This window comes from Thamnophis elegans, chromosome 9 (genome assembly GCF_009769535.1).
Source record: "Thamnophis elegans isolate rThaEle1 chromosome 9, rThaEle1.pri, whole genome shotgun sequence".
NCBI lineage: Eukaryota > Metazoa > Chordata > Lepidosauria > Squamata > Colubridae > Thamnophis > Thamnophis elegans.
Window position 1 is genome coordinate 57,225,340 of NC_045549.1, and position 21,760 is coordinate 57,247,099.

General features: G+C 39.8%; 1 protein-coding gene across 2 annotated transcripts in view; it reads left to right on the top strand.

Moving 5' to 3' along the window:
* The window catches only part of RAB28 (RAB28, member RAS oncogene family), an 83,865-nt gene that overhangs the window by 55,979 nt on the left and 6,126 nt on the right, over window positions 1-21,760 (top strand). The window contains exons 5-6 of one of the 2 annotated variants that reach the window (XM_032223894.1): window positions 12,346-12,449; window positions 18,141-18,218. In XM_032223894.1, the coding sequence (XP_032079785.1) occupies window positions 12,346-12,449; window positions 18,141-18,218 (182 nt within the window). The remainder of the gene's footprint in view (window positions 1-12,345; window positions 12,450-18,140; window positions 18,219-21,760) is intronic. The other variant, XM_032223893.1, reaches the window with a different exon arrangement.

A 21,760-nucleotide genomic window follows, 5' to 3' on the forward strand; every position in this document is an offset into this window, starting at 1 on the left:
GTAGAATGTATATTTCTTTCGGATGTCTTATTCTCCAAACATCTTACAAATTTAATTCTTCCCCCATCGTGAAAAATGTTTTGGGTAGGATTTTTCTCAGCTTCTTCTTCATCTTTGTGGATTTATAATTATTCCATTATTTACAATTGCATTAAAGTTTCCTAATATGCATATATCTTCATAGTCATATTCTATTATCGTTTTGTGTAGTTTCCCAAACAATTCTTCTTGTTTGTCATTTGGGGCTTATATTGCCACTAATATCTTTCTCATGTTCATTGTTATTTCCACCATCAGTGTTCTCCCCTCCCTGTCTTCAAATTTGTATTTGATTGTATTGTCTTTCTTTTATTAAATAAAATTTTTATTTTCAAACAAACACACACAAAACATATAACATAAAAACCTCTTCCACTGCATACAGTATGTCGATTGATTTCAAAGTCTTTCTGCATCCTTTCCATAGTCATCACTTGAGCTTTATCAAAAATCACCTATTGTCAATCAAATATCTTTGTATACATTATTATTATATTTCATTTGTTTGATTATCACTATTTCTCCATTTTAAACAAATGTATCCATTTATAATGATTCATTATATCATCTTCAATATATCCAATAATAAAGATTTTTTTTATATCCTATTCTAAGTCATTCTATTATTTTAGCATTGATAACATTCTCTAATAATTTTCAATTCCATGTTTTTTCCATTATTATCATCAATCTAATATACATGTATACAAATTGTTATAATTGTTAAATTATCCATTAAGCATAGCTATTATTAAATCCTTTTTATCTGAGGCATATTAAATTTGAAGTAAATTTATATTATGACGTTTCATTACATCATCCTGAAATCATCCAATGATATTACATCTTTATATTCTATTCTATATAGAATTATTTATCTTTTATAAAAAGGCTTTTCAACATCATCTCCATCATCATCACTTACAGTTTGTATAAAATTTCATATCATCAATCTAGTATATATAAATGCTTTATTATCATTGTTGATCATTTATTTGACTATAACTATTATTACTTTGTCTTATACATAGTACTCAAAGTTTAACTACATTTAACTAAATTTTATTGTGACATTTCATTTCATCATCCTGTATCCTTCCAGAAATAGTGCAGTCCAATATCTCTTGCCATTTGTAGAATCTGTATTCTAAGTATTTTCTTGATAAGTCTTATGTGGACTTCTCTTGACAACTTGTTGTTCATTGCATATCTTATAAGGATTCAAAACCCTCCATCTGTTCCTTTCATCAGCTTGACTTTTGTTATCACTGGTGCTTCTGCCGAAATTACTCTCATTGTTTCTGCCAAATTTTCTCCCCTTTCTTCATGTATGTTTTGACATCTGAGATAGAGTTCCAGTTCATCGATCTCTCCTTTCCATATTTCGCACTTATCATTTCCCTTCCCTTGATTTGCTGTCTGTGTCAACAATTTTCTTATCACTTTCATATGTCTCTGTGGTTTTTTGAACTCTCTCCTCAAATTTCATCGTTGTTTTATAAGTACTCTCAACTCTTCCATCTGTACTTTCTGTATTTTGATCTATAATCAGGAAAGTGGAAAACAAAAGCACCAAAGAAGAATCCACAGCTGGTGTTTTGTCTTTTATGTGGCAGTTTTTATCACTACTCTGTTTATCAAATCACTATGCGTTGTTCAAGGACATTATTTTCAATTTTACTTTGTTTTTTTGTAATATATTCTCTCTGTTGCCACTAGATGGCACTTTTTTGCTTTTACTAAAAAGAGTAGTTAGGAAAGAAAAAAAATCCAAGAGCAATCTCAGAGTTCTGAATTCTTCAATATCAATATCAATATTTAAAATTTTTACTGGCAATCAATTCTGTACAGACTGCTCTCTATTTCTCCAAACCATCCTCCCAAAACTATTTGATGAATTATTTATTTATATTGGTGTTTGCTTCTCTGCCGCTGCTTCCTGAAGGGGTAATCAACTCCCCCCCTTTTGCCTTCTCTCTTTGTTCTCAGTCAATTAAGTGAGAAAAAACAAACTTTTGAATACAGTGTGCCCCAGGGTATTATCACGATCTCACCCAGACGTTCCAAGCCGCTTTCTTCTCTCTTTTTGTGAAGCTGCCTCAACTGACAGCTCGCAATGGCTGTCTTCCTGGCCACCAGGTCAGGAGCAATTGCAGACATTCCAGGGGATATGTGGCATCCCCTTCACATCTGCCCATGCTCTGATTCCTCACTGTCCCTCCAAGACAGTTCCAGTCTCTGAAGAGACCCCCAAAGTGGTAGGATATCACTGCTCCTCCAGAGAACCGAAGTTCGTGTGTGTACCATTGAGACGCTGGCCTCTCCCTGGTCATAGATCATAATCTGTTGAGTTTTTCCAGGTTAGACTGTCAAGGTTATGAAATATTGTTTGCTGGAGGACAGTACTCCATCAGGAAAAATGGGAAGAATTCGTACACGAGGTGTTAAGCAGGATAATCTATACATATTAGGAAAACAAGAGAATAGTTGTGCATGAACACTTACAAACACTCCCACACATGACAGTTGTGTACATTATTGCACAGGAGCTTGGGGCACAGAAGTTTTAGAATAAATCAGAATATGTCAGACCTAGCTGAGGGACTTAGGATAAAGAAATGCAATGTGTATTTAGATTGTGCTGCTTATAAGGAGGCAAATCCAGGGTGCATCCTGTGAGTAGGAAAAAGCCAAGGCAAACAAATAAACAGACAGTTATACCTAGGAGGATGTAACAAAGGTATGCCTCCTGAGCAGTTCACTGCAAGTCGGGTTAAAATAGGTAGTATTTGTAATGAACTTGGTAAGTACCAAGTGATATGGTCTTGGTCATTGCCTAAGGAAAAACAAGATAAATGGAGGAAGCTAAAGAGAATGTCAGGCAGACAGATAAACCAAACTGAGGAAACTGAGCTAGTGGAAAGAGAAAGTGAAGGTATTCAGCCAAGACATGGTGAACAGGATGTAAGGAAAAATAATGAGACAGAGTGTACAGACCCAATAGAAAATGAAATTAGGAGCAGTTCTAGTAGCAGCAGTAGTAATAGTACTAGTAGTGTTTGTAGCAGTGAGAGTAGAAATTGAAACAGGAGGCAAGGATATAATAGAAATAGAAAGCAGCATGAATATGTTAAAGCATTCGGAAAAGACCGGAAGTTCTCCAGCTGAACAGACGTGGGGTGTGTGAGCTCTCAAGAGCTTCACATGAACCTTGTCTGACAAACCTATTTCAAGATCTTTTTTGGATCAGAACCTCCCTGTAGGGGGGGCAAAGAAGGGACAGCATCTCATCAGACTCAGGGGAAGGCAACAGGACCCTTGCAGGTCAGAGATTTGTCCTCTAAATTGGAGCAGGGGCGGCAGCTTGCTGCACAGAAGCTGGCTTCCTGCCAAAGCACTGAGCAGGAACGTCCAGGAAATGCGATGAAAGACCGGTAAGAAGATTCATTTAACCCACTGTCATAAATCAAAACCTGGAAAAGGCAAAGAATCTTGAGAGTACAAATAATATTAATAGACAGATTTAGATTTTGGTAAAAAGAAAGAAAGAAAAAGAAAATGGAGGGTTGAAACACCGCCCCCGCCCCAAGCTATTTCTTTGAAATAATTCGGACAGAAACGGCGAAAGCAGAGAAGTGACAAACACACTTAAATATAAACCCTAAATTTGGTTTTGGAAATAGAAATTAAACATTCTGAGGGTTTTCATCTGAACTTCTTCCAACTCTAATTAGGGAGAAAAAGCAAGAAAAAAAAAACTACCTTCTCACTGATAACCTAATCTTGACTGTGCGGGAAGTTTTAATTAACCAACTGCCATATATCAGAATTGGGAAAAGCAGGAGGCAAAGAGATCAAGATGGCTGCCGTTTCTCTTCCGGTTTTACATAAACTGAATTAGCTAAATTTAAGGTGGACAAGAACCTCAAAATAAGATCTGCATAACTAACTGCAATTTTGGAACTGGACATTTAAGGAAGAACAAAAGACCAAGATGGTCCCCGTCGCTCTTCCCCATAGCAGTTGAAGTAGATAAATTTAAGGTGGACTAAAACTCTGAAAGAAGAATTGTATAACTAACTGTAACTTTGGACATCATGGAAAGCTGGGAATTTGAAGAAGTACGTGAAATCATAAAAGATATGCATAAACCATTAAAATCAATAAAATTAAGCCTAAATAGAATTCTGAATTCAGAGAAGCAGGGATTTAAAGAAGAGGGAAAAGAAGAATGGGGGAAAGATGAAGGGGTAGAAATGATGTGAAATAAAAAGCAGACAAAAAACTCCCTTGGGCTTGACAGTGGTATAAGGGAAATGGTAAAGGGGAGATGTGTCCCCAACAAAAGGGAATAAAAGCAGACAAAAGATGTTTCTGAGGTTTATAGTGGCAGAAGAAAAATTGAATTAGGAAATTATGCACCAACAAAGAGAAATATAAAAGATGGTGGAGTGGGGAAAATTGAAGAGGGTGTATGTATCAAAACAAAGAAAAGGGAGGAAAGCAGGAACAGAGAAGTGGGACAAAGACTTACTGTATATACTCGAGTATAAGCCTAGTTTTTCAGCCCACTTTTTGGGCTGAAAAAAGCCGCCTCGGCTTATACTCGAGTCAGTGAAAAATTTGCCCAAAATGGAGGAGAAAAAGGGGCGGGGCCATGCCGCTGGGTGACACTCGTGAATGGCCCAGCGCCCCTGTGAGTTTCCCCTCCCTCTGTGTCAGTTTGCCGCGCAGCGCGCACCGCACCATCCCCCCTCCTCACGTACTAATGTAATGCAGGGCTGTCTTATGATTCCCCTTCCTCCCCCTCCTGCCGCTCTGCAACGATGTCCCACCTCCTCCTTGTTATGGCAAGCAGCCACATAGCGATGTCCCACCTCCTCTGGTACAGTGATCCAATGATAGGAATCACTGTGCCGTGTGTCATAGGAGGCGGGACATCGCTCCCGCGGCTGCACGGGACATCATCATCACAGCGGGACATCAGCATCATGAGGTGAGTGAAGTATTTCATTGAATACACCGCTAGTTTACTGTTTTTCTTTGAAATAAATATTCAAAAACATTATTGGTATCTATTTTTATTTTTGAAATTTACCGGTAGCTGCTGCATTTCCCACCCTAGGCTTATACTCGAGTCAATAACTTTTCCAGTTTTTTGTGGTAAAATTAGGTGCCTCGGCTTATATTCGGGTCGGCCTATACTCGAGTATATACGGTACTAGGAAAAAAATTAGACAACTAGAAATTGTTATATGGGAAAATATAAAGTTAAGATAAGGGGTTTATTCCTAAATATGACAATAAAATGGAGCTGTTGTGATTGAATATGATAATGGAAAGATAATTAAAGGTCAAAAGACATGGAATAATGGATAAATATGAAACTGATATGGTGAGATTAAAGCAGAGGTTTGTGATTCACTTTTTTACATGATAATTAAACTGAGTGGCTAATTGATTGAATATGACAATAGAAGGACAATTAAGCACGGGTTAAAATATATAAAACATGGATATATAGAGAACCTTTAAGATGATGAATAAAGTGAGATGTGTACCATTTATTATTCTATATAGTAGACTAAGGGAATTGTAATGAACATTGAACAGCAAGGATTGCTATTTATAGACAATTGCGGGTAATCTAATCCAAGATATGGAAAAATGGAGAGGGAACATGAAATATACTTACAATGGGAAACTATTGAGATTTAAAGACAGAATCACAAATTGGCGTGTAAGGATATATAATTATATAAATATAATGATGAGAATTGTAACCAGGTCTACATCTTGGCCAAAACTAGGCTGGGGGAGGGGGGTTTAAAAGCACAATGACTATATACACTATATTGCCAAAAGTATTCGCTCACCTGCCTTTACTCACATATGAATTTAATGTAAGTGATATTCCATTCCTAATCCATAGGGTTCAATATGACGTTGGTCCACCCTTTGCAGTTATAACAGCTTCAACTCTTCGGGGAAGGCTGTCCACAAGGTTTAGGAGTGTGTTTATGGGAATTTTTGACCATTCTTCCAGAAGCGCATTTGTGAGGTCACACACTGATTTTGGACGAGTTTACGTGGCCTACCACTTCGTGGCTGAATTGTTGTCGTTCCCAAACACTTCCACGTTCTTATAATACAGCTGACAGTTCACTGTGGAATATTTAGGAGCGAGGAAATTTCACGACTGGATTTGTTGCACAGGTGGCATCCTATCACAGTTCAACGCTGGAATTCACTGAGCTCCTGAGAGCGACCCATTCTTTCACAAATGTTTGTAGAAACATTCTGTATGCCTAGGTACTTGATTTTATACACCTGTGGCCATGGAAGTGATTGGAACACCTGATTCTGATTATTTGGATGGGTGAGCAAATACTTTTGGCAATATAGTGTATGTATACTTTTTTGTTCTATATCTTAAAAAAAAAGAAGGAAGAAGATATATGTTAAAATTAAATATGTATATTGAAAAGGAATTATAAATATCATCAACATAAAATGGAGCTTGCTCAGAAGCTGAAATACACCAAGTAAATGAGATGAAGAGTGAAGTAAAGGAGTAAAGTAAAGTAAAGGAGTAAAGTAAAGTAAAGGAGTAAAGTAAAGGTAAGGGAAGAAGAGAGGGATAGAGAGGAGGGGAAGAGGAGGAGAGAAAGGAGGAGTGGAAAGAGGAGAGAGAAGGAGAGAAGAAGGGGAAGTAGAGAAGAGAAGGATGACAGAGGGAAAAAAGGAGGTAGGGAGGGAGAGGAGAGAGGGAGAAGAAAGTGATAGATAAGGTACAAATATGGTGTATGGTGAGGAGAAGAGCCAATAATTGTTTTTGGGAGTTGATGGTAAGGTTAATTGATGTAAACATTTAATAATACAATATGATGTTGGCTATGTAATAGTATACATATGATTATATGCTATGAAAATGGAAAAATAAAAAACTTAATATGCAAAAAAATCTGTTAAAGCATTCAGCTGTTCAGCTTTAAAGGGGAGAAGTGTTAGGGAAATACTTTTAAGAGCTAACCAGCTGCTACAATGATATAAAGCAGGGAATGAGAAAGAAAGGTTTAAGAAACTATATATATACGAGAGGCCCTATGAGAGCATTGCTCTCTTCTTGTGTGCTTCTGTGCTGTAGTTGATGATTGATTGCCCAGCTTTGCTAGTACGTGTATGTATACATTCCTTGTAGATAAACCACTATTTGAAAGACAAATTTCTGTTTACCGTATTCTGTTCCTGGGTTGTCTCAAAATAGTCACACTGTGTACACTCTGACATATTTGTTTTTATATTTTTATATTACGTTTGTTATATAATAATACAAAATATAATACGTTTGTTATATAACTATTGGTGTTACTTTTTGAGGAAAGGAAGTTATATATAATCCATTCAAGGTTGATGAACTTACTGTTTTTCATTATTGATGAAATTGGGTAGGGGCTAGGTCCTAGGACAACTTGACATAACCATGTCAGTGTGGTTGTGTTGGCATGGATGGATTGGTATGGACAGTCTGCCTCTGGTGGACTGGACACAGGATAAGCCCTGGCTCACTGGACACAGGGATAACTAACCACTACAGATGAAGATGAAGTAAGGAGGGAAAGGGGCACTTCCCCCCATCAGAACATCATGAGTATTGCGGGAGGGGGGGATGATATATGGGCTATCATACTCCAGTGAGTTGTATTCTCTTTTCCTCCCCATCCCCATTCTTCATAACTATAAATAAACTGTAATTTATTATAAATCAGGGGAAGGAGTATCTGTGTTCGTGCAACTTGGGGCCAGCGCATCCTTCTCCTCTTCCTCCTCTTTCTTTTCCTTCCTTTTCTTCTTTTCCTTCTTTTCCTTCCCCTTTTCTCTGGATTTGTATAACTGGGTGGGTGGGTGGGGGTGCTCCTTCCCCGTTTCAGTGAGAATGATGAATGTGAATTATAGATTTATTTGTAGTTAAAAATCCTTATAAATTATAAATTCTTTGACAGCATTCTTGCTGATTGCATCAGGGTAGGTGGGAGGAAGAACCCCTTCCACTCATTCAGTGAGAATGCTGTGAAAGGATTTATAATTTAATATTTATAAGGACTGATTCCCATAGTGAGAATTGGTAAGTGAGCTCTCAGTGAGTCGGAATTGGAAGCAGTGGAATGCAATTTTCCATTCGTCCCCTTCCTTAATCCCTTCCTATGCCTCTCGCAAGACCAATTTAGTAAGATGTTTGCCTTGGCCAGATGAGTCAACATGTCTTTCATTAGAGGCAGGGGGTAAACATTTTCAATGCAGATTGCATTCAACCTGTGGTAGTCCACACACAGGCGGAGTGACCCATTTTTTCCCAGAAAAGTACAGGGGTGGCAATCTGTGATTTGGCAGGCTGTATGAACCCTTGCTTAAAGTTTTTAATTGATAAATGTCTGGAGTTCCTCAAGCTCCCTTGGAATCATGAAGAACAGCTTATTTGGGTAATTTGGCCCCCAGCTTTCTATGGAACAGTCTGTGGGACGATGAGGAGGAAGCACATCCAATCCCTTCTCACTGAAAACCTCTCGCAAGTTGCTTGGGGATTCATGGGTCCAGTTTTGAGTGTTCCCATGCCGCACCACGACTTCTCTCTTTGCCTTCTTGCCCAGCGGCATGAGGCTGAGGGTAGCTAGACTATCTTCAGATTTTCTTTTGGGGTCCTTTCACCGAATCTTAAAAGCTTCCTTCCTCAATTTACGTAGGGCTTCTACTTCAGAAACTATGCTAAACTCAGTACGAGGGGTCTCTCCATGCCTGGTGCCACAGTGAAGCTTAGGGTCTCTTTATGGGCCCCAATTTTCATCTCTGTTGGTTTGGTGACAAATGATGTGCCACCCCCCCCCTACTATGGACCAATCTAACTGGCCTCCCTGAATTGCAAACCTGACTTCGCAACTAAACTAGCGCTGACCAGGCATTTGGTATGGCCCGAGTCCAGGAGGGCAACCAGGTTTCCCTTACGCCCCAAGGAAGTCGGCACCAGTTCTATGGGGATGGTCACAGGCGACTTACCAAGGGATTGTCATCAGTGTTGCTGTTTGACTCCTAAGTGATGCGGTCGGAGTTCTTGCACCATTGTCGGATGATGGGGTGATCTCAACGACCTCCACTCCTTCTAGGGCCATCTCGTGGGTCTTCTGGGTTGGCTTTCCTGGTGTCTTGGCAGGCTTTGAAGTGGCTTTTTGCAGCAGGTGCGATGCTCGGTAGTCAGCTGCTTGATGCCCCTCTTCAAGATTTGAAGCACCTGGTGGAGTGGCCTGCTTCATGGTTTCTCTCTTATCAACCCAGCCTGGAAACACTCTATCAGCATGTCTTGTGGCCAGTCCTTTAAACTGCATGCCAAGTTGTGAAATTCTTGGTTGCAGACAGCCACAGGTTGCTGACCCTGGTTTATTGTTTTCATTCTGGTTCTGGGTTTGCAGTCAGTGAGGATCTTTGAACCTCTTTCGGAGGACTATCATAAAGCGATTGAAGTTGTGTAGTTCTGGGGTATCGTCATTGTGGAGTCTAACCATCTACTCTGCAGAATTCCTTTTCATGCTTTGAACCTTGGCTTCTTCAGTCAGCAAGTCAGCTCTGTACTCCTGCATCCACATGCAATCCTGGGTTAGGAAGAATGCCAACTGTTTTGGTTCTCTGTTGAATTTTACCCTCAAGACCGGTGATCTGGGCTCCCTTCTTCTTGGTGGAGTGGCACAGACTGGTGGCAGTGACTGGATGATTGGAGCAGGAGCTGGTGCCAGGGTACTGCAGCGGCTGCAGTGGTGGGCATAGCTGCGCCATTGTCTACTTGGTTCTGCACTGGTTGAGCAGGTGGCAGTGCCATTCGAACTAGGGCTTCATGCACTTGGAGATTGTTGAAGGCCTCCTTCAGGAATTTGATAGTTTATTCAACCAGCACGTGCACTCAGTACATAATGACACAATATGAAAATGTTGTGAATTCATTTGAATTTCATAATTCCAAATTATTTCTCTTTCCCCCATAGGAGTCCAGAGCAGTTTACAAGAGAATAGTTATCAAAATAGTGTTAAATAAAACTGGCAAGAAAACCACCAGAAATGTGGATTTGCAGATGGCTGTTACTTATAAGTTGGGTTGACAAAATCACAAATGAGGAGGCGATAAGCTGCACGAGAAAGCAAAGGGAAATCATCAAAGCCATTTAAAAAGCAAAAGTTAGAATATTTTGGACATGTGATGCGACACCCAGAAAAATACAGCATCCTTCACTTAATCCTCCAGGGAAAGATTGAAGGCAAATGAGGTCCAGGCAGAAGAAGAACATCATGACTTCAAAACCTAAGTGATTGGTTTGGACAAAACTCAGCAGCACTTTTTAATGTGTTTGTTGACAAAAATAGGATTGCCAACATGATTACCAACATCCGATGACGGATATGGCAGAAGAAGAAGAAAGCCATCAATGTTTAATGTTAAATACAACCCCCACCCCCACCCCAAACAATTCTTTTAAAAAATCAGGAGCAGCATAAAGACAGTTTGGTGTACAGGAATGTCCTCATTTTTTTCTAAACGACTCACTTCTCTTGTGGAACAATTCTGTCCCTGGAATGGTTGCCCCTAAGAATGACCTATTCTGCTATTCCTCATGAAACAAACCCATTGGTGGAACTCCGATCAGGCTTCCCCAGTGGTTGGATGTGTTGGGCTATTTCAGTCCCATGTCATTTGGTTCATCCAGTAAAGTAGACCCCCTCTTTGAAGTAGATGGGCAGCTTAGAAATATAAATAAATAAAATAAGCAAAGTACATTAGGAAGTTAGGTCTACCTTTTGCTTCTTTCTGGTCATTCAGATGATTTTTTATGAAACGTTTTTGTCAAACAGCCAGATAATACTTACAAAACAGATTTTGTATGGTAGCAAGTGAAGTTAACTAAAATATTATTGCAGATTTGCTTATTTTTTCTAAAGAGGCTACATGTCCTACTATTGATTACATGCATACTTTATATAGATAATGATGTTGCTGAACTTGACCATACTAAAGTTACTACTAAAGGAAGGAGGATAGGAAGTCCTAACATTTGAACAGCCTTACTCTTATAACGCTACCTGTAGTTGATTGTCAAATTTCAAGCATCCTCTTGTGTTTCAATAGGAAATTCCAAGGTTTGAATTGACCAGACTCTGTCTTTTAAATAGACCTTGAGGAATTGGCTTTTACAAGTGCTGGGTTAGGAAGTGTTGTGCTACTATCAGAATTTAATTATTGTGCTTAGTATGTTAATTTTCAGGTTGCATTCTGTTGCATTGTATTGTGTTGTTTTTATTGTGTACATTACCCAGAGTCTCTTCATTGTGTTGGCAAATTTAAAATATTATAAATAAACAATAACCCATTGCACATTAAAATTATATATTATTAATATTGTATTGTATGAATATATTTCAAATATTTAAGTACTAAGTACATATGTATATATGAGTTACCTAGAAGTTTAAAATTTTGTAGCATGGAACTTGAACCAAGAGTAAATAAAGTCTGTGTTATTGTAAACCTCTTGTGATGATCAAGATAAGATTTGAAAAAACTTCTACTCTTTTTCATTTTGGCTTGCCGCCTCTTGTGCGTGCGCCAGTGGGTGGAGCACCCACCCGGACTGATCACCTTAAAATTGTGTTTCCCTGAAAATAAACTCTAGTGCTTATTTTGGAGCCCCAAAAATATAAGGCTGGGTCTTATTTTCAGGGAAACACAGTAGAAGCAGCCAAGATAAATACAGGAGAAATGTAGGATCAAAATATTAAAAGGACAGTTGTCTACAGATGGTGTATGCATGTATGTACATATGTATGTATTTTCAGTGGGATTCCCCCCACCCCCGGTATTAAAATGGAAATTTAATACTTTAATTAACCAAAGACAATTCACACAAAAATTATTCTCTGAGTTAAAAATTATTTTTAGTGAGTTAATCTTTCAAATGGTTTATTGTCAAATAGAATATATCTATTAAAATAATAGTTTTTTCTTCTACTTCTTTGTTAGCAGCTGCATGGTCAGTTTATACCATAAAGAAATAAATAAAGCAGTAGGTTACAGTTTATGTATCAGATTGAAGATTCCCATAACTGATAATGCTCAATGATGAAGATAAGGATAATAATTCTTTGTGATTAATTTTAGGAGAAAATGGAACCCACTATTGATACTTGATACCAAATAGGAAACTGTTTTAAAGATGCTTATATTAAGTAAATTTCATTACACTATTTTTTTCTCTTCAATGATTTTTTTAGTTGATTTGGAACATATGCGGACAGTAAAAATTGATAAACATCTTCAATTTTGCCAGGAAAGTCATTCTAGCAGTCATTTTGTATCAGCAAAGACAGGTGATTCTGTAAGTATTATGAATTATTTTAACAATATTGCTATTGTGCATTTTTGTGACTCTCCAGAGCTGGGTACCAATATTATACATTCAACGTCAACTTTTAAAACTGGTTTGTTAGATATTTAAGATGTTATACTTCTCCAAAGGTGACAATTGAGTATTTTTTTTAAAAAAATCTTTGTTTTAAAACTTACTCTTTAAGATTTTAAGATTTTAAACAGATCTTTGGATTGTATATGTGTTTATGTGTACAAAAAACAGATATATCACATTGGCATAAGTATTCAGACTCTTCACTCAGTAGTTTATTGAAGCACCTTTGGCAGCTATTACAGCCTTGAGTCTTTTTTGGTATGATGCAACTAGTTTTGCATACTTGGATTGGGGGATTTTCTGCCATTCTTCCCTGCAAATCCTCTCAAGCTTAGTCAGGTTGGATGGCGACAATTGATGGACAGCCATTCTCAGGTCCCTTCAGAGATGTACAATAGGGTTCAAGTCAGGGCTCTGGCTGAGCCACTCTAGGACATTTGCAGAGTTGTCCCTAAGCTACTCTTGTGTTGTCTTGGCTGTGTGTTTAGGATCATTGTTATGCTGGAAAGTGAACCTTCAGCCCAGTCTGAGATTCTGAGCTCCGTAGAACAGGTTTTCATTGAGGCTATCCCTTGCGTCATTCAGTTTTCCCTTAACATCTGATCAGTCTCCCAGTCACCCTTGAAAAAGACCCCAACATCATGATGCTGCCACCACCATGCTTCATTATTGAGATGATTTTGGGGAGGTAATGAGCAATCTTGTTTTCATCAGACCAGAGAATTTTGTTCCTCACAGTCGGAGAGTCCTTCAGGTACTTTTCTGCAAACTCCAAGCGGGCTTTCATGTGTTCTGTACTGAGGAGAGGCTTTCAACTGACCACTCTGCCATAAAGCCCAGATTGGTGGAGGGCTGCAGTGATGGTTGTTCTTCTTGAACTCTGTCCCATCTCTGCACAGGATCTCTGGAGCTCAGATACTTGATCGCATCTTTTATTAAGGCCCTTTTCCCCTGATTGCTCAGTTTGACCAGGCAACCAGCTCTTGGAAGAGTCCTGGTTGTGCCAAACGTCTTCCGTTTGAGAATTATGGAGGCCAATATGCTCTTAGAAGCCTTTAGTACATCAGAAATTTTATTTTAGCCTTTCCCAGATATGTGCCTTGCAATAATCCTGTCTCTGAGCTCTGCCGGCAGTTTGATTTCATGGTTTTTACTCTGCTACAGTATGCATTGTTAGCTGTGAGATGTTCTATAGAAAAGTGTGTCCAATCAATTTAATGTACTACAGGTGGACTCCAATCAAGATGTAGAAACATGTCAGCAACTATGAAAAGAAATGGGAGGCACCTGAGCTAAATCTCAAATATTGTTGCAAAGCGTCTGAATACTTATGTTAATGGGATATTTCAGGTTTTTTTCTTTTTAATAAATTTGCAAAAATTTCTAAACCTTGGTGTTCACTTTGCCATTATGGGGTACTGACTATAGATTAATGAGAAAAAATGAATTTCAATGGCTGTAGAATTAGCCTTGCAGCATAATAAAATTGACAAAAGTGAAGGGCGTCAGAATACTTTCTGAATGCACTCTGTGTGTGTGTGTGAGAGAGAGAGAGAGAGAGTGACACACACACACACACACACACACACACACACACACACACACACAGACTTTTATACTATTTCTTACAATATTAGGCAACACAACAGTAGAGACCTTCAAGGAGGAGCCAACGTCGCGATGATATGGACGTGCGGTCTTAATGCTCTGAGACCGCAGCCAATACTTTTGACACTAGGTGGTCCAATCAGACCTAAACTGTCCTGAAGAGACAGTGAACAGGAAGAATATGTCTTGCTGACCTCAGGGATATCGCAAAATCCCTGAAAAAAGCAAGAGAAGTTCTTCAAGCCGGCGACAAAAAATCCAGCCAAGGCTGATGAAGTCAGGGCGGTTCCAAAACGGAAGGATACAGAAAGAGAAAGTGTTTCCAGCTGGTGAGGAACTTTTACTCTTTTCAAAAGAGACTGCCTATAAAAACTTAAAATTAATCTAAATTGGAGAATAGAAGAATCAAGCGGCGGAATTAAATTTGGAATGGTTTTGGACAGTGGTTATCTTACTTTTTAAATGCTATCTTCATGGATGGAATTTATGCAAGCCTTTTAAAACGGATGGATTAAGTTTTCTATTTTTTATTTTATTGTTCTCTGTAACATATGGACTAAAGTTTTCCTCTTTCATAGCTGTGGGTATTTTTCTAATTCATTTAAAGATTTAAATGAATCTTTTTTCTAACTTGAAATACAAAAAAGATACAAAAGAAAATTAGATTTTCAACAGTATTACTGCTGCTCGAAGGCTGGGAGGATTTGTTGATTGGAGTATATGTATTGAAAATGGAGCACTCTTTTTTTCTCCATGGATTGCTTTGACTTTGCACTACGAAGTTTTACTGATTGGCTACAGAGAGTGATATGAAGGGAAGCACATAGATGTCCCTTTGAAGTATATTTCTAATCAGAGAAAAGTGAAAACAACGTTCTTTGTGAATCTATGCTTTAATTTCATTAACCTTCCAAGCTAGAGCAGCTGAGATCTTATAAGCAAGGAGTTGCTGAGAGAAGTCTATACAAAGCTGACCAAGATGATGATTAGAGGACTGGCACCACAAATGGCAGAAGATATGAGACTGTTTTGCTATTGGAAAGATACAAGTTGATAGATGGAAGAATATAATTTAAAATTAGTTAAACTTAGTGAAATTTATTGACAATAGATATAGCTTAAATAAATAACTGATAATGTTACTAATGTATACAATGTGTAGTGTTATGATGAATATAATTGGATATGAATATTGAATGGTACCCATGTAAGGAAGATTAGCAAACCCTTTGGATTATACATAAAGGATAATAATAATAATAATAATAATAATAATAATAATAATAATAATAATAATAATAACAACAACAACAACAACAACAACAACAACAACAACGATGTCCTAGGCCCCTGGGTGGGGCCTGACTAGTAATCAATGCCAAATCCGGCGAAACAACTGGCCGCTGTGATACAATTGTGTTGTTGCGAATAATAATAATAATAAAGAACTAAGTTAGATACAGTTAAAGTTTTGATTATTAGGGGAAAATTTTATGATAAAGGATATAGTTAAATAAAGGAGGGATAAGAATAACAACGTATATATAGATATGGGTATAACATAAGGAAACTGGATGTAAACTGTAAACAGTGATTTTGAAAGGAGGATTAGAAAACTTTGTTATTAAATATTATGGATGTTTAGCTAGAATAGGACATAAGAATTTAGTGTTAGTGGAGGACTTTAGAAATAGTAATTGAAAGGCCCATATGTGGTTATGTATTAAATTTTGGTATATTTTGTGATGAAGGACACTTAAATAATTACAGTCAAATGAAAATGGAGATATGATTATGGTGATATGTATAAATATTTGAGTTAAAATACTTAAGTTAATATGAATTATGTTTGTTGACTGTGGAAGAGATGCACGAAATCTTTTTGTAACCAACTGATACACTTTCTATAGCATGTAAAGAAGGATGTTGTATTTGTTTTAAATTAAAAATTAAAACAATTATTAAAACAAAACAGTAGTGACCTTCAAGTTTCTGGGTTCTATAATCTTCCAGGACTTGAAATGGACCCGTAAGTTTAGAACCATCATTAAAAAGGCACAACAAAGAATGCTCTTCCTGTGTAAACTCAGCAAGTTCAGATTACCAAAGAATCTGCTAATACAGATACAGATCAATACAGAGGAATTATTGAGTCTGTCATTTGTACTTCAATAATTGTCTGGTTTGGCACAGCAACCCAACAGTTATTCTATTCTAAAAATCTTCCCATACAAAGTTTCCTCTCATCAAGATGACAGCAGGAGTTTAGAAAAGAGCCTTTTCTAAAGGCAGTTTTTTTGGCCATTTTGGGGACGTTTTCAAGCCTGGAAAACATCTGAAGCTGCCACCTCTTTGCCAGTGCGAGCAGCCTCCAGCCGCCGCTCTTTCTCAGCTGGAACTGAGCCAGCGGCTGGAGGCTGCTCGTGTCGGTAAAGAGCGGCGGCTTGAGTCTTGCATTGAAAAATAGAGGCAGCTGCTGCAGGTAGGCTGGCTGGCCGGGAGTCTCTCGACTGGGGCTTTCCACAGTGGCAGTTAGGGAGCTAACCTGGGCCTGCACAGTGCGCGCAATGGAGACACAACAGTGGCAGAGATAGCCAGGCAAGACAGGATGGAGGGTGCTAGCTAGGCTGCGTGCTCTGTGATGGAAACACGGCGGCAGCAGCAGAGCTAACCAGGCAAGGGCGGGAACGGAGGGTGCTAGCTAGGCCACGTGCTGCGTGCAATGGAGATGTGGCGGCAGCAGAGCTAGCCAGGCAAGGCTGAGGATAGAGGTGGGGGCAGCTAACTAGTTAGGCCATGCATCACGTGTGATAGAGATGTGGCAAAGCTAGCCAGGCGAGGCCGGGGACAGAGAGGGGGAGTGCAGCGGCAGCAGCCTAGGCCAAGCCGGGACTCAACACCCGACCAGGACTTTCCGCAGCAGCAGCAGCAGGTAGGCTGGCCAAGCCGGCCTGGCAGTCTACTCAACTGACCCTAGGCTGGCTCGGGAATTGACTCGAACGGAGCCTGCAGATTCTCCCCCAGGGAGATCAGGGTCTTGGCAGAAGGCAGGCAGCAATGGCACATGAAGGCAGGCAGGCAGCAATGGCGGGCAAGGGCAGGTTAGCAATGGCGGGTGAGCTGGTAAGATGAGGAATGATTGGGCAGGCTGGAAGGGTTAGGGCCAGCCAGTGGTGTGATTTGCCAGTTTTCCGAACTGCGCAAAATCATAACAAGTGGTTCGTGCAAACGGGTCCATACTGGCTGAATCTCACCCCTGATTCCACCTTAATGATCCAACAGGAGCCTGAATCCAACAAATAGCAGCAGAACTAACAGCACAGATAATCCTATTTTATATGTAATAAAGTAATACAGCAAGTTATTTGGCATAAGTACTTTAGAAACATCTGTAAATTTTGTAAAGTGGTCCTAATTTGTTGAAAGCTACATTCCTTGATATTTTATAGGCTTTTCTATGCATTGTTGATATAGAAAATGTGCAAAAGTATACTTTTATTTACTGTTAAATACAATGAAGCTCAATTAAATATCAGTTTCTAATTCAGATATATATTCTAAAGAAACAAATTATGAAAAAAATATTCTTATAAATTTACCCTATTTCTCTGAAAATAAGACCTCCCTAGGGCTTTTGAGCTCATGCACTAAAATAAGCCCTTCCCCCAAAATAAGCCTCCCCTAAAATATTGCAACACATTAGCAGCCACGAGGTGACTACGCTCGCCACCTCCTGCAACTCAAAAATAATGACAGCTCCCCGAAAATAAGGCCAAGCGCTTATTTGGGGGGGGGGGTGTCAAAAGAAAATAAGACCCTGTCTTATTTTCGGGAAAACATGGCAGCATAGACTTGGCTAAAGAATCATTGCAGAAATACAGATAATTTCCCCATCATGTCTCACTGTTTGTCATTCAAAAGTGATTTTTTGCTATGTTGGAAATACCTTTAGGATATGTATTTTTAATCATTTAAGTCTTTCATCTTTTTAAATAGGTGTTCCTGTGTTTTCAAGGAATTGCAGCTAACCTCGTTGATGTCAAATTAAACAGAGCAGAAATAGAACAATTACAGGTGGTACTCCTAATTATTTACACACACGTAAAAAGTTCAAGATTTTTGTTGTTGCATAGTGGGAAGACTGTTACACACTACCATTTTTCCTCAGACATATAGAATATCTCTCCCTCCCTCCCTCCCTCCCTCCCCCCTCCCCCCTCCCTCCCCCCTCTCTCTCTCACACACACACAGAAATATCAGAAAATGGTCCAATCCAGATGTGCAAAACTTATCGCATCATACCCTAAAAGACTCAAGGCGTAATTGTTACCAAAGGTACCAACAAACTACTGAGTGAAGGGTCTGAATTCTTATGCAAATGTGATATTTCAGTTTTTTAAAAATAAATTTACAGACATTTCTAAACTTCTGTTTTCACTTTGTCATTATGGGATATTGAGTGTAGATTAATGAAAAAATGAGTTTCAACAACTAGAATGAGGCTGCAGAATAACAAAATTGACAAAAATGAAAGCGGTCTGAATACTTTCTGAATGCACTGTGTTTATTTATTTGCTTGTCTATGATTGATACCCCAGACTGACACCGATCACATCTGCCAACTCACATTGGACTAGCGTGTCAGATTATGGTCTATTCCAGTGATGGTGAACCTTTTTTTTACGACGTGCCAGAATTGCACACATGTGTGCTACTGCCCGCACTCACATGCCTACTCAAGTTCCCGCCCAACTGTGCATGCGCACATGACACACACACACACACCCGTGCATGCAATCGCCAGATTAAATTAGTCTGCCTTTGGACTTTGAACATAGGAATGGTCAACATTCAAACAATGAAAATGGTTGCTTTGTTAGAAGAACTGCTTCAATTTAATAATATGCATTCGGATATAATTGGAATATGTAAATCATGACAGAAAGGCAAAAATTTAGTTGAACTTGATAGGACTGAGTATTTACTCCATGTTATAAGTACCAAAGGTGGACAATGTGGCAGATTTGGTTTTCTCATCAACCAAAAGCTGAAAGACTAGTAAAATTTGAAAGTTTATCTAATAGACAAGCCCAATGCATCATTTAATTGAACAACTTTGCAACTTTAATAAGATTTATATGCCGCCCACTCCCAAGGGACTCTGGGCGGCTCACAACAAAAGTAAAAACATAAAAGTATTAAAAATACAATTATTTAAAAATAAGATATCATCCATTCAATCAAGTGGGGCTGGATATTAATCAACAGCCCCAGGCCTGCCGGAACAGCCAGGTCTTGGTCGCTTTATGGAAGGCTGGGAGAGTGGTAAGAGTCCGGATCTCTGCCGGTAGCTCATTCCACAAGGCCGGCGCAGCTACAGAGAAGGCCCTCCCTCAGGAGCCACCAGCCGGCATTGTCTGGTCGACGACACCTGGAGGAGGCCCAACCTGTGCGATCTTATTGGTCGTTGGGAGGTGAATGGCAGGAGGCGGTCTCTCAGGTAGCCAGGTCCAATACCATGTAGGGCTTTAAAAGTAACGACTAGCACCTTGAAGCGGGTCCGGAGACCAATGGGGAGCCAGTGCAGCTCGCGGAGGATAGGTGTAACATGGGTGTATCTAGGTACACCCATTATTGCTCGCGCGGCTGCATTCTGGACCAACTGCAGTCTTCGAACATTCTTCAGGGGCAGCCCCAACAAACAATACAAGCTTCAAATCATTCAAGTTTATGCATCATCAATAAGCTCAGAGAGGTCGGAGAGTTTTATGACAATGTAGTCTACCTTCAAGAAAAGAAAAATGCTGATACAAAATACTAATGGATAACTTGAATGCAAGAATAGGAAGAACAAAAACTGAAGAAAAAGCGTCTGGCCCATATGGAAGTGGTGACAAGATAATAGAGGTAACAACCTAGTAGATTTTATATCATGAACTCATTTTACAAGAAAAATGCTAGTAGAAAATGGACATGGAAGAATCCATCTGGGTAGACAAGCGAAATTGACATCATGTCAAGTGATAAAACCATATTCTGTAATTGTACTGTCATCAATCGTTTTAACGTTGGAAGTGATCATAGAATGGTATGAGCTAAAGTAAAGACAAGACTGTCAAAAAGAACATATGAAAATGATAAAAATGTCATGAAAGCTGAAAACAGTGATAAGCTGTTAGAGGAGGACAGCAGTTTTGAAATTAATCTATCAAATCACTTTGCTCTATTGCAGGATTTGGAAGAGATGAACATTATGGACCAAAATGAACAAATAGTTAAAAAAAAAACCTCCTTGAATCTGCTATTTAGATTTTAGATTTTTAGATTTTATTAGTATTTGTAGGCCGCCCTTTTCCCTGAGGGGACTCAGGGCGGCTCACATAAAATCGGGGAAGGGGAATACAGACGTTAAGATAGAGACATATAATAAAATAGTAAACAACATACATTCATCATTCGGGAGGGGTAACTATCCTTGTCCCCAGGCCTGACGGGCGAGCCAGTTCTTAAGGGCTGTGCGGAAGGCCTGGACGGTGGAGAGGGTGCGAATCTCTATGGGGAGCTCGTTCCAAAGGGTCGGGGCTACTACTGAGAAGGCCCTCCTCCTTGTAGTTGCCAGCCGACATTGGCTGGCCGATGGAATGCGGAGGAGGCCTAATCTATGTGATCTTATTGGTCGCAGGGATGTAATTGGCAGAAGGCGGTCTCTCAAGTATCCAGATCCACTGCCATGTAGGGCTTTATGGGTGACTAATAGCACCTTGAAGCGCATCCGGAGATCAACAGGTAGCCAGCGCAGCTCGCGGAGGATAGGTGTTATGCGGGTGAACCGAGGTGCACCCACAATCACTCGCGCGGCCGCGTTCTGTACTAGCTGAAGTCGCCGGATGCTCTTCAAGGGCAGCCCCATGTAGAGCACATTGCAGTATTCCAGCCTAGAGGTCACAAGGGCCCGGGTGACTGTTGTGAGAGCCTCCCGATTCAGGTAGGGTCGCAACTGGTGCACCAGGCGAACCTGGGCGAATGCCCCCCTGGTCACAGCCATTAAATGGTGGTCAAACGATAGCTGTGGATCCAGGAGGACTCCCAAGTTGCGAACCCTCTCTGAGGGGTATAAAATTTGACCCCCCAGCCTGAGAGATGGAATATTGGTCGAATTTTTGGGAGGGAAACACAACAGCCACTCGGTCTTTTCTGGGTTGAGCACAAGCTTGTTAACCCTCATCCAGTCCATAACAGCTTCAAGGCCTCGGTTCATCACGTCTGCCGCTTCATTGAGTTGGCACGGGGCGGACAGATACAATTGAGTATCGTCCGCATATTGATGGTATCTAATCCCGTGCCTGCGAATGATCTCTCCCAGCGGTTTCATGTAGATGTTGAATAGTAGGGGGGATAAGACCGAGCCCTGAGGCACCCCATAAGTTAGGGGCCTAGGGGACGATCTCTGCCCCCCCACTAACACCGACTGCGACCTGTCCGAGAGGTAGGAGGAGAACCACCGCAACACGGTGCCTCCCACTCCCACCTCCCGCAGTCGTCGCAGAAGGATACCATGGTCGATGGTATCGAAAGCCGCTGAGAGGTCAAGGAGGACCAGGATGGAGGAATGTCCT